Raw genomic sequence first — 13190 nt, 5'->3', positions numbered from 1 at the left:
CAAAAGCAGTGAAGCAGTTAAAATAAGGACATCTTTAGATGTGTGGAGATATGAGCACTACTATGAATTTGTTGAGCCCTGGTCAGAAACCACTGTCCACTGCTGTGAACTGCACATCTAATCTTTACAAACACCTGCAAAGGCCACGACACAAAACTAGTACCTTCAAACCTCCAGAGCCCGAGTGAGACCCAGAATAACTTCATGACCCTGACGCACTAAGCGGTAAATCTTGATTTCCAGCAACAGCAACAGGTAACCACAAAAGCTGAGATAAATAGGCTTGTGGCAGCATATATGGTGGAGGAAAACACATGACTGATAGCCCACTCAGCTGCAGACTAACTTCTCGTGGAGGACATGCACACTAACACCTGTGCTTATGTCACTCACGCATCCTTATGCCTTTTACTGCATAAAATAGTGCCAGGGTTTAGCGCTCAGATTAGAAACACCAAAAGTACATAAAAAGATAGATAAAAAGTATCCTCCAAGGACCATGACATACCGAACTAAAGTATATGTTTGTAATGTCAATACACCTGGAAATATACAAGTCAGGAAAGTAGCTACTTTCCTTACCTGAGAAGTAAAATGAATCCATGAAAGACATTCAAAAGAAAAAAATCTCTGGAGTCCTGAACTACTAAGTTGAGATGGGGTCAGATAACAGTAAGGGGATAAAAGATCCACCATGGATATCATGTTGTGCTCTGTTTTTATCTTTTGTGGGGCATATTGGCTGTTTTAAAGGGATATTTCAGGATTTTTGAAGTTGGGTCATACGAGGTACTTGGCTATAGTAGTGGCATTAGCCTCCACTGATTTCTGTGAATGTTGATCCTGTGGTTATTTTGAGCTCAGAGAGATCTGAGGCATAATGGCTGTAGATGGGATCACTTGACCTGTGTATTTTAACAAGTTTTACATAAAAATGAGCCAAGAAAATATGTTGGCTCACCTATACACTGTGTCGAAAACGTACAAAGCGATTCATTTCTCCTAAAAATGGATGCAGCTTTCGCCATCTTGTCTCCTTCCACCGTGCACTGTTATCCTCTGGTCAGCTGTGTGGGTGTGCGAGCTCCTACAGGGATAATAATGCCACACCAAGTTAAAACAAAGATAATATGAGTGATTTCGACTCAATTGATGATGATGTGCCATATACTATGGATAGGAGGGGATATTTGTATGAACCGGAGTACACAGAAGAAGAACTTATACAGATGGAGAGTCAGCGGTCTGAAAGAGAGAGCAGAGAAACTTCGTTTGAAAGTTTTGAGCAGGAGAGATCCCAAGCATGGGTTCCCACACCTACACCGACAGGTCCCCGTATGGATGGCCCCTAAGATCAGTGAAGTGTCCACTTGCAAAAAGAATGGGGCGAATTTTTATTTGTGTAAGGCCATGCAGTTATGATGTTGCATGTCATGGTACTTTATACAGATTATATTTGTTGCTTAAGCAATTTTTAGATGAAAGAAAGGTATTAAAAGTGTGGCCCTGCACCAAATTTTACAGGATTTAGCGTTTTAGCACGGTTTAACAAGCTGCATCATTTTGGTTGTTTAATTTGTGTCATCAATCAGTAACTTGACTATTTTCACACGGCTTTTTTATGTTTGATTTTTGTTGTTTGCATTCTCGACCTCTAGATCTTCACTTGTTTCTGTCGTATCTGTATGCCTCTCTCTACTTACGTCAAACAAAAGTCTGCTGGATTTAAAAAATATTGCAAAAATCTAATTTGATTAAAATTTCTCATATTTTGATGCATTTTTTTTTCAACCATACTTTGAGAAATGTCAACAAAAGCTGAGTTATTGCAGTGTTACAAGGGTCATCACATCAACTATACATTTGCCTGAACAGAACTGTTATGTTCAAAGGACCACTTCCTGGTCATCATATTTGCTCCTTTTTCAGACTAAAGTTCTTCTTTCACTCCTTGGCTTTTCTTCCATTCCCTCTTGTCTCCTTCTTTCCTTCCCTTCCTTTCCTTTCTCCTCTTCCCTCCAGACTGAGTGATGAATGCGTGCAGTCAGGCAGTGCTGGCTCAATGCAGTCCATTTGGCTGGCTGGCGGCGGTTGTCACTATAGCCCCGTTTGTATTGACACCAAGAGGGAGAGGATTAAAGATTTTAAGCATGCTTACTTAGCCATGAGCCTAACCGCCATGTTTCTTGTGTGTATTTTTTTCCCTTCCTCCTCCTCCATCCCCCACCTTCCCCCCCTCCTCTCCCTGCTTTTGATTTCAGATGCAGCAAGTCAATTTAATGGGCATTACGATCAAATCCCTGGCAGAGATCGAGGAGGAAGTGAGTAGAGGCTGCAACGCTCGGCTGCCGCTGACGCCGCTGGCCCAGAATGCAAAGCAAACGGTCTTGGGGTTGTAATTAAGTGTCTGAGACAGCGAGGCCCTGTTGGCTCCACTAAGCCCCCAATTGAATAAAAGCATGGCCAGGCGAGGCAGCCATTCTCTCTTAAAAGCTTCGTCTCCGGTTCCAAAACACTTGACTTTTATTCCCCAATACTTCTCTCAAACAGCTCAATCTAGCATCTACAAGGCTGCGCTGTAGAGCTTCTCTGGTCACATTCTGCATGTTTAACTTTTTCAAACAGCTTCATCTTCAGTAAGGAGAAAAGTTAAGAGATCATAAGAGCAAATAAAAGCACAACGAAGTCCTTCTTATTCCTGATGAAACACTGTAGCCTGCAGGCATTCGAAGGAAGAAAATCATGTGTGCAGCTCCGTCTTTAGAGCCCATGTGTTTGCAAAGGGAGGAAAAAGTCTGTGTGTGTCTGCGTCTGTGTATGTGTGTGCTTTAAAGAGAGTGACAACCCCCCTTCTCTCTCATTAGCACGGTATCTCGGTATCAGAACTGCCAGGAAGTGACAGACCACTGTAAAAGAACAGGTGCTGTTGGGTTTGAGATGTGTTACAGAGCAAACACTCCCTCATCAAACTGGGTGTCTGTTCTGCACTCTGCCTCTGTCTTCTGTCACAAACTATCCAAATCACACCCAGTCGCCATCTTGTCATATGGTCATCTGAATGAAGCTCATTGTCAAGCGCAGGTATTAATGGCGTGTACGTGTATGTGGGTATTTTTTCCATGGGTAGGAGACAGGCTGGCTGCTCATCCTATATGCTCCTGTCTGTTTTTTCCCCTCCTCTCCTCTCGTCTCCTCTCCTTCCTCCTTTTCTTCTCCGAGTGTGATTAGCAGCAGGACACATGGTGAGCTGAGCTGGGGAAGGAGAGGAGAGGGGGCATGAGAAATCATTAATTACAGCCGCGCTGGAGCTGATGAAGTAAATGTGAGATAGTGTAACACACAGGATTTAGTGAAGTGGACGACAGCACAAGATTAATGGTGGGGCCAGGCTGATGAGGATGAAGTCACAGCTTAGCTTGATAATTAGTTTCCAAGTGGAAACATCCCTCACCATTGTGTTATTTTTACTTCTCTGCTCTTATTATTATAGCACAATGATGTGTGCAGAACAAGAGGCGGAAATATTGTCAGAGATGTTCCTGCAAACATGTTGGGCAGCAGAAACAGAGCGATGTTTTCTTTTCTGTCTAGTTTTGCTCATTTTCCCACAGAAAAATAACACTGTAAACGTAGTGTACTCACTGTTTGCCTTGCTTCAGGTTTCTGCTGAAGTGGCAGCTTTCTGTTGTTGACACAGAACTAGAAGTTACATTATCTCAAATCAGAAAAAAAGCTTTTTTTGTAATGATTCCTACTTTCTTCCAAAGTTTCAGCTCTATCTTGGTGTTATAATACAGAAATCCACTAATATAAATGCACATGTAAACAAAACAGTCTTATTCTTTAAATGTATAATCCAAACTGCTGCCCATGCATGAGATTTCTACAGAAGATGCAGCTTGTATTTGGTGATATAAAACAAAAAGAAACAGCATTCAAATATGCATAAAAGCTCCTTTTGTCTTGCTATTTAGTTAGATTGTCCTCTTTGTTGTCTGTACTTGATGTTTCCAGAAGTAACAGTTAATTTTTAGTGATTTAAACTATAAAATGTAATTAAAAAACAGCTGTATTTGAAACAAATCTTATACTTTAGATGCCATGGCCAACTTGTAGTCTACTCCAGGCTTCTCGGAAGGTTTCAGCTCATCTTTGGAGATTTTTAACACAAAAAGTAAAAAATTCTTACCAGAAAAAGCTTATTTTTTTAATAAACTGTTTTCTTTAGGTGCAATTTCCTCCTTGAAGTCTAAATTCAATGCTGCAGCTCTGTTTTGTTGATAGAAGATAAGGATGAATGATATCAGTGGTTTCATATTGGTATTTGCAAGTGTGAAAGTTTGTGTAGATATTTACAACTAATATTTTGAGCATAAAAATCTGCCTGTTTGAGCTGTAAATATTGGCTGTGCAAACAAATAAGTTAGTGAAATTTTAGGCTGGGCCAACATACCTGCTTCAGCCAAAGTCTGTCTTTATTCATCATCATTCCTTACACGTTAAACTGTGTTTTAAGGACTTATGTTTGCTTATTTTTTCCTCCTCTGACTTCAAATTGTGTGTTTTAAAGCTGTGGTTCTCAACTGTTTCATTATCAGGGCCCCTTACAAACTCCTCAATGACAAATCGTGATTCAGATTTCTTGAATGTTTTGATCATTACCACTGTTATTAATAAAAAAAAATGGGGCAGTTTAGCTGTGAAATGGAACAAAAAATGTACAGAAAAAAAAGAATTAAAGACATTTCCTTCAAAATAAAAGCCCATCATAGACTTTTTTACGCATACACTATATTGCCAAAAGTATTTATTCACCTGCCTTGACTTGCATATGAACTTAAGTGACATCCCATTCTTAATCCATAGGGTTTGATGTGACATTGGTCCACCCTTTGCAGCTATCGCACATCACAACATCACACACTAATGTTGGACAAGAAGGCCTGGCTCTCAGTCTCCACTCTAATTCATCCCAAAGGTGTTCTGTCAGGACTCTGTGCAGGCCAGTCAAGTTCATCCACACCAAACTCTCTCATCCATGTCTTTATGGACCTTCCTTTGTGCACAGTCATGTTGGAACAGGTAGGGGCCATCCCCAAACTGTTCCCACAAAGTTGGGAGCATAGAATTGTCCAAAATCTCTTGGTATGCTGAAGCATTTAGAGTGCCTTTCCCTGGAACTAAGGGGCCAAGCCCAGCTCCTGAAAAACAACCCTACACCATAGTCCCCCTCCACCAAACTTTACATTTGGCACAATGCAGTCAGACAAATACTGTTCTCCTGGCAACTGTCAAACCCAGACTCATCCAATAGATTGCCAGATGGAGGAGCACAATTCGTCTCTCCAGAGAACGTGTCTCCACTGCTGTAGAGTCCAGTGGCGACGTGCTTTACACCACTGCATTGCACTTGGTGATGTATGTCTTGGATGCAGCTGCTCAGCCATGGAAACCCATTCCATGAAGCTCTCTACGCACTGTTCTTGAGCTAATCTGAAGGCCACATGAAGTTTGGAGGTCTGTAGTGATTGACTCTGCAGAAAGTTAGTGACCTCTGTGCACCATGCGCCTCAGCATCCCCCGGCCCCCGCTCCACCATTTTACGTGGTCTACCACTTCATGGCTGAGTTGCTGTCATTCCCAGTCGCTTCCACTTTGTTATAATACCACTGACAGTTGACTGTGGAGTATTTAGGAATGAGGAAATTTCATGCCTGGACTTGTTTCACAGGTGGCATCCTATCACAGTACCATGCTGGAATTCACTGAGCTCCTGAGAGCGACCAATTCTTTCACAAATGTTTGTAGAAACAGTCTGCATGCCTAGGTGCTTGGTTTTATACACCTGTGGCCATGGAAGTGATTGGAACACCTGATTTCAATTATTTGGATGGGTGAGTGAACACTTTTGGCAATATAGTGTACTTTGTTTCAGGCACACATCTGCGACCCACTAAAAATGACTTTGCGACTCACATTTGGGTCTTGAGCCACCAGTTGAGAACCAAGGTTTTAAGGTCTGAACTTCATTTAAATATCGGTATTGATATCAGTATCACCTTACATTTTTCTGTAAATATTGGCACATTGGAAATCAGTAAAGATCAATATTATGCCTCTCTAATTTACAACAAAAACATGAAGAAAATATAAATGCATAAAGGCTTTTTTTTAAAAGAAATTTTACACTTTTAGTGCATTGTCTAATAGTTTCTATTAGTTTCAGCTCATTCTTGAAGATTTTAAACAAATAAGCCACCAAATTTAAATCCAGAAGAAGCTTTATTTGACATGAATTTATTAACTTATTAACTACTTAACTTATTTTGGGTGCAGCTGGGGTTCATTAGGTAAAGCCAGTTGTCTCTCAACTGGTAGGTCAGGGGTTTGAACCCCAGCTCTTCCAGTCATGTTGATTTTCAGTTCAATTCTACAACTTTATTTATCAGTCAAGGGACGATTGGATCAGAGCAGCTTGTACATATAAACAGATTAAACACAGTGGCACAGACAGCGACAATATGTGTAAGCTAAAATACAAAACCTAAAAATGGATGCTGTCTTAAATTAGCTTGAAAAAATAAATAAATAGACTTAAAACAATGACAAATAGTCTACTAAAAGGATAAAAAGATCTTTGAGGGTAAAAGACAAAAGGGACTGTAAGATATATAAAAACATAAAAACTTTACAAATCTCACATTTAATAATCTGATTGCAGAGGGAATGAATGATTTTTAATGGCGGTTAGTTTTACAAACAGGTAAAACATAAAGATATCCTGATGGCAGCAGAGAAACAGGATTAGAAGTATATGATTAGAAGAAGCCAGAATATACATTTGTTATTGGCAAGAGCCTAAACCCCAGTTAGTCCCACTGTTGAGTCAGTGGTGGGTGAATGTGTATGGATGGAATCATTCGACACTACTGGCCACTCTTGGAGCCTCCGCCATCAGTGTGTGAGTGTGTGAGTGTGGAGTGAATGGTAAAGTGAGACTGGTGTTTACAGCACTTTGAGAAGCAAGATGGCCGGAAAGGTGCTAAACAAGCTCAAGTCCATTTATCATTTATTTTTTGTCCAGATTTTTATCTGTACTTATTTTAATGCAGAAAGAGCTGTTTGATAAAGTTTCAAGTTTAGATGTAATGGTATCTTTAAGGGCTGCTGTACTCAAGGCTTTTTAAGGAATTGCAGCTCATTTTTGATGATTTACTGCAAAAGAAGCTATTTTTTAAATGACTCCTTTTAAAGACCAGTTTTTGGGTGGTGTTTGACTTTATTTCGATAGGACAGCCGAAGAGAGACAGAAAAAGTGAGTAGAGAGAGTGGAAGACATGGACCAAACAGTGCCGGGATTCCATCCTGCAGCCAGTACTTAGAGGACTTCAGCCTCTGGCCTGGCAACCGAGCTAAACCAGTGCCTGATTTTTGTTTTTTGAATGGATCGTCTACTTTGTGGTCTGTGGCTAGGTTTCTTAAGAGGTTGCAGCAAATTTTTTTGGGTGATTTAAATTTAAAAAGCGCAAACATTTCATACAGGACAGCTCTTTTGAAATCAGTCTTACTTTTTTAAAAATATATTGGGGCATTGATGCCTCCATTAAGAGAGAAGGATAGTGGATAGAGCCAGAAACAGGGACAAGAGAACGAAGTAGAGACATGCAGGAAAAGGAGCTGCAAGCCAGACCTGAATCTGGGCGCATTGTCCACTCTGCAGTCTTTTCTCAAGGCTTCACAAGAAGATGTGGATCCTTTTATAAGGTTTTTTTTCTAAGTTTTTTTAATAGGACAGTTGAGGAGAGACAGGAAATATTGGAAGAGGTTAGGATTATTTGACTCCATAAAAAACTGTTTTTGAAATGAATTGTACCTCTAGTGCATTTTACACCTTTTAATCCATGCTTGCGTCAAAGATTCAGAAGTTTTGTTGGATAATTTGTCTTATATCACAAGAATAAACCAGTTCTAACTTAGAATAAGCCCTTTTTGAAATTAATCTTAGATTTTGGGTGCAATATGAACTTTGTAGTCTTTACTCCTGCCTTGTTAAGAAGTTGTTGATCCTTTTTGTTGATTTAAAACAAAGACATAAATCTTCAATTATGATTAAGTTGTTTTTGAAATTAATTTTACACTTTACATTTTCCACTTCATCGTCAGTACTCAAGTTTTCTTCAGAAGATTCAGCCTATTTTGGGGCAAACAAATCATACATTTTTGATTTAGTAAAAGCTCTTTTTTGAGTCAGTCCGTACTCAAGCCATCTTAAGAGGTTTCCAGATCATTCTTGGTGATTTTAAAGAAAAAGTCTCATAATTTAACTTATAAAGGAGCTGTTTTATTCAAGAAACTGCACCCCAGCTTTCTTAAGACTTTTGTTGTTCCCTTCCTCCTCCTTTTGTCCAGAAGAGGTCACTGTCAGTGCCTGACTTGAGGGCTTTCTTCCCTCTTCAAAAACAAGAGGTGCCTTCTGTTCATAGTCTAATTGCCTCTTTTCTAAAGCCATTAAAAATATAGATTCATGAAAGAGATGTGCTTTGTAGAATTGTACATATGCACATGTAATTGAGGAAAACTGTTGTAATCACCACCACAGTTGTAGATAAGACCATTTCCTAACAGGCATCACTTAAGCTGTGTCTCGGATGATGTTGGTTCCAGCAATTAGGCATTCTTTTCATTTCCCAAATGACTCACAAAACTTGCGGATATTATAATTGCTTTTAGCCACGCATATCTAATTTGTGTCTTTTTAAGTGTTAATTAGTAAGCGATTTAAAGTGACGTCTTTATGTAGTTTGCTCTGCTGAGAAATGTTGTTGGCGGCTAGCTAATGATTTTCAGAGAGAGTGTGTGAGGGTGGAGAAGAGGAGTGTGTGCACACATGACAAGATTTTCATTAGCACCTATGTATGATGGGCTTTCAGTGTTTGCAGGAAGTTATCTGTGTGCGCGCCTGCTTATGTGGATGTATGGGACAGTAGTGTATGTGTGAGGTGCGAGAGGGAGAGCTCCAAATAGAGGTGGAATTAATGAAGACAACATGTCACATATTTTTGGCAGTGCAGCGGGGACAGGAAATGAAGCCGGGCTCGTCTAGGTGACTGCCGCCCATGTTCCAGTGTGTCACTGTCCTGTCAGCCTGTGTGTAAAACTGGCAGACATTGATACATGCTCTCCCTGATAACACCCCATTCCCCCATCCATCATCCACACACTCACACTAACACGCATGCACGTACACATAGGATTATTTATTTACTGTGCCAGATGTTGGGACTGGATTTTTGTGTGCTGGGGGGGCCGGATTTCTTCACAACTAACAGGCTTGTGATGTGTGACAGGTTTTTGGGTAACTTGCAGCTTCTTCCCGCTGCAGATGAGAATCAGGGAAGGTGGTGTTTTGATCGAGAGAAGCCGGCTGGAGCCATTGTGGCTCAGCGGCTTCTGTGTGAGATTTGGAAACTTGTTTCAGTGATCAAACAGCATCACCTAGTGACACACTGCAGTAATACAGCTGTCTAACTTTGTGAAATGAGCTCCCATTGTTATGAAGTTCCCTCCCTTATACAGAAGAACTTCACCTACAAAACACCCATTACTGTGTTCTAATTTAAGGCTGTTTGACTGTTAACTAACCAGTAATTATACTGTTTGTTTAACTGTCTCATCTGCTTTTTCCCCATTGTTTTTTAATTAATTTTACTGGAAAATGGCTTAGAAAAAGTCACAAGTCTGAGTCCTTCCTTAATCTGACACTACTTTTAAGGGGTTTACTGTCCCAACTTTTTACGCCTTTTGGCGGTCTATCTTCCTATCCAGGCCATTCTTGTGAACATAAACTCTCAAGTATGCTTTAAGGGATTTAAGGGATGTTTGGCCGCCTGACCATCACACCAACAGAGACTGTAATGCCTCTGTATTCAAATACATGTACTTTCATATGGAGTTCCCCCCTTTGCAGCAATAACAGCCTCCACCCTACCTGGAAAGCTTTCCTCAAGTTTTTGGAATGTTTCTGTGGGATTTTTTGAACACTCATTCTGTAGAGAATTTATAAGGTTAAGTACTAATGTGGGATACAAAGGCCTGGCTCGTGATCTCTGTTCCAGTTCATCCCAAAGGTGCTCTGTGTGGGCCTGTCAAGCTCTTCACCAAACTCATCAAACCATGTCTGTGAGACACGGTCATGTTGGAATAGAAAAGGGCCCTCCCCAAACTGTTGCCACAAAGTTGGAGGCAAAGCATTGTCCAGAATGTCTTGTAATGCTGAAGCATTTAGATTGGCCCTCACTGGAGATAAGGGGCCTAGACCAAACCCTGAAAAACAGCCCCATACTGTTATCCCTCCACCAAACTTTACAGTTGGTACAATGCAGTCTGGCAGGTAATGTTCCCACAGCATCCACCAAACCCAGACTCCATCTGGCTGCTTAGCAGAGAAGCGTGATTCACTGCTCCACAGAGCACATTTCCGCTCCACAGTCCAGTGTCGGTGTGCTTTACACCACTCCATCTGACGCTTGGCATTGGACTTCGTCATGTGTGGCTTACATGCAGCTGCTCAGCCATGGAAACCCATTCATGAAGCTCCCACCTCACAGTTTTTGTGCTTCCATTAATGCCAGTGGAAGTTCACAACTCTTCAGCTATGGAATCAGCAGAGTGCTGGTGACTTTTACACACCGTGTGCCTAAGCAGTCATTTACCCTGCTGTGATTTTACGTGGTCTTCTGCTTTGTGGCTGTGTTGATGTTGCTCCTAAACTCTTCCACTTTCTAATAATATCACTTACAGTTGACTGTAGAATATCCAGCAGGGATGAAACTTCACAAACAGTCTTATTACAAAGGTGGCATTCATCCCAGTACCACGCTTGAAATCAATGAGCTCTTAGAACGACCCATTTTGTTTCACAAATGTTTGCAAATGGAGACTGCATGGCTAGGTGCTTGATTTTATAAACTTGTGGCAACGGGTCGGATTGAACCACCTGAATTCGATAAACTTTGTTGTCCCACAGAGTGAGAAATTTGCTCTGGGCTCTTCACATATGCTGCAACCATAAGACAACATTCAGCAACATACACATCTAACATGAAAACAGCTTGACATAAGACATTATTTGAAAGCGTATTAAAAGATAGTTTAAAAAAAAATCTTGGCCCATGGTTTATATTTGATTGCCTCGCACAGATTCTAAAAATAAAATAAAATATGGCTGTTAATTCTGTAAACAAACATTTTAAGCAGAAGGATTTGTTGACTAGCTTTTTTAATAACTAAACTGACACAGCAAAGTGAATGGTAAACATACTGCCAAACAAAATAAGATATCTTGACTCATAATGCCTTGACAAATAATGAAGAAAGGATTATGACAGCGAATAGCAGCAAAAGCACTCATTTTCTCCTCTATCTGCTCCGTCTGAAGGTCTATAAAGCACGTTGCTCCAATCATCTTTCAGCACAAACACTTCTGTAAAGTTTGGCAGCCTTGTGCAGATTTTTCTTTTTTTTGAATCTGAAGATGAGATGAGCCATCAGCGTCTCTGATGTATGGAGCATCGATTTCATCTTCACCTGGGGCAGAGCCAGTGATAGCCAGGCCTGGTCCAGAATTCCTTACATCTAACCCCCCCCTGAATTCTTAACCATGTTTGGGTCTTTGTCTTGTCAGCAGTTAAAAAGCCAGTTAAGAATATTCATTCACGAAGCATATCTTAACCTACATTGGATTGGTTTTACTAACTTAAAAATGTTAAAAGTACATATTAAAGTGTTCCTGAGAGCCTTAAATAAGTTGGTTTGTGGCCCTCAGTGAAAAAAGTTTGGACACCCCTGCATTCGATTCTTAGAGTACCAGTGCAAATATCCAAAGAGAAACAATTCACGCCATCAGCAATTATAGAATTATAATCTGTATAAGTGCTTTCACTTACCCAGATTAGACATCTGAATACTTCACTGAATAGAACAAGCAGAATTTTTTATGTGCTGTATGTTAACTATAGATCTGAAATTGCTATGGGCTGTTAAACTGATTGTTAGTAGCCAGTAGTTGAATTATTGTTTATTTTTCTCCTGAAAGAAAAATACATGAATATCTGCCCTTAAACAGCCTCTATGTTTGCAGTCAAGCAATGCCTACTGTGTTATATCCCATTCTGGGATAGTCCCAAATAGGACTAAATTAGACTTCTTGTATCTCTGTTTAAGTTTTCCAATCAGCAGTTTTTTTTCCTGATATAGAGAAGTGGAAAATTATGTGTCATAAGATCAATTGAGCAGTAAAACAACAAAAACACTTATTTTTTCATTTAAATATGAAGCAAGATAATAATTTTTAAAGAACGCTTTGATTTAAAGTGTAATATACTTGACCAGTCACAAGGGGGAGCTGTTTGTTTGCTGTCTATTCAGTCAATGTGCTGTTTGAGACAACCGTAGGCCTTTAGATTCAAAGTAGGACAAAACATTCATATATTTTAAATATTGTTTAATGAAATATCAGACAATTATTTATTTTTATTAATGTGGTTGTACTCAGTTTGGAGCAATCTGCTTGACACTCTGGCAGTTTATAAAACTGTATTTACTGACTATTCACTTTATTAGGTATACCTGTTCAGCTGCTCATTAACTCAAATATCTAACCAGCCAATCACACTGCAGAATCCATCACATTTAAGCAGGTAGACATGGTCAAGACAAATTGTTGAAGTTCAGTCTGAGCATCAGGATGGGGAAGAAAGGTGATTTAAGTCAGCGGTCCACAACCACCGGATCATGGACTGGTACTGATCGGTGGGTCATTTGTCACTGGGCTGCACAGAAAAAATGGATAACATATTTTACTGATTATCAGAGTCTGAAAGATATTTTTTTGGAAAAATTACCTTCCATTGTGTCATCTGTCTGTGTCCTTTGACCTCTTGCCACATGTCGAGATGCTTGTCTGGGTCACATGATACCCCAAAATAAAGCCCAAGAGCTAGCTAAACGAGTAAAAAACAAATGTTGGAGAGCTTCTTTGCAAAGGGGAAACTTGTGGAGAAGTAGAGCCTATGACTGCCAATGAAAAGAAAGCAGCATTTAAAGACAATACTAGGAGTCCTACTTAAAGTATATGGATTAATTGTGACAGGTGATTCGCACAGGTCCACTAATTCAGCATTATGATGTGT

The 13190-nt window shown here is 40.0% G+C and overlaps 1 protein-coding gene across 3 annotated transcripts in view; it reads left to right on the top strand.

Annotated features, from left to right (window-relative positions):
• Window positions 1-13190, top strand: part of mvb12bb (multivesicular body subunit 12Bb) — a 68704-nt gene that overhangs the window by 54330 nt on the left and 1184 nt on the right. For 2 of the 3 annotated variants that reach the window (XM_041786776.1, XM_041786778.1), the window contains exon 10: window positions 2262-2321. The exons of the other annotated variant lie outside the window; for it this stretch is intronic. In XM_041786776.1, coding sequence (XP_041642710.1) covers window positions 2262-2321 — 60 coding nt within the window. The remainder of the gene's footprint in view (window positions 1-2261; window positions 2322-13190) is intronic. 3 annotated transcript variants of the gene reach the window in all.

Source organism: Cheilinus undulatus, linkage group 5 (genome assembly GCF_018320785.1).
Source record: "Cheilinus undulatus linkage group 5, ASM1832078v1, whole genome shotgun sequence".
NCBI lineage: Eukaryota > Metazoa > Chordata > Actinopteri > Labriformes > Labridae > Cheilinus > Cheilinus undulatus.
The sequence above is the reverse complement of the archived record's forward strand: the minus strand, read 5'-3'. Positions and strand labels throughout refer to the sequence as shown.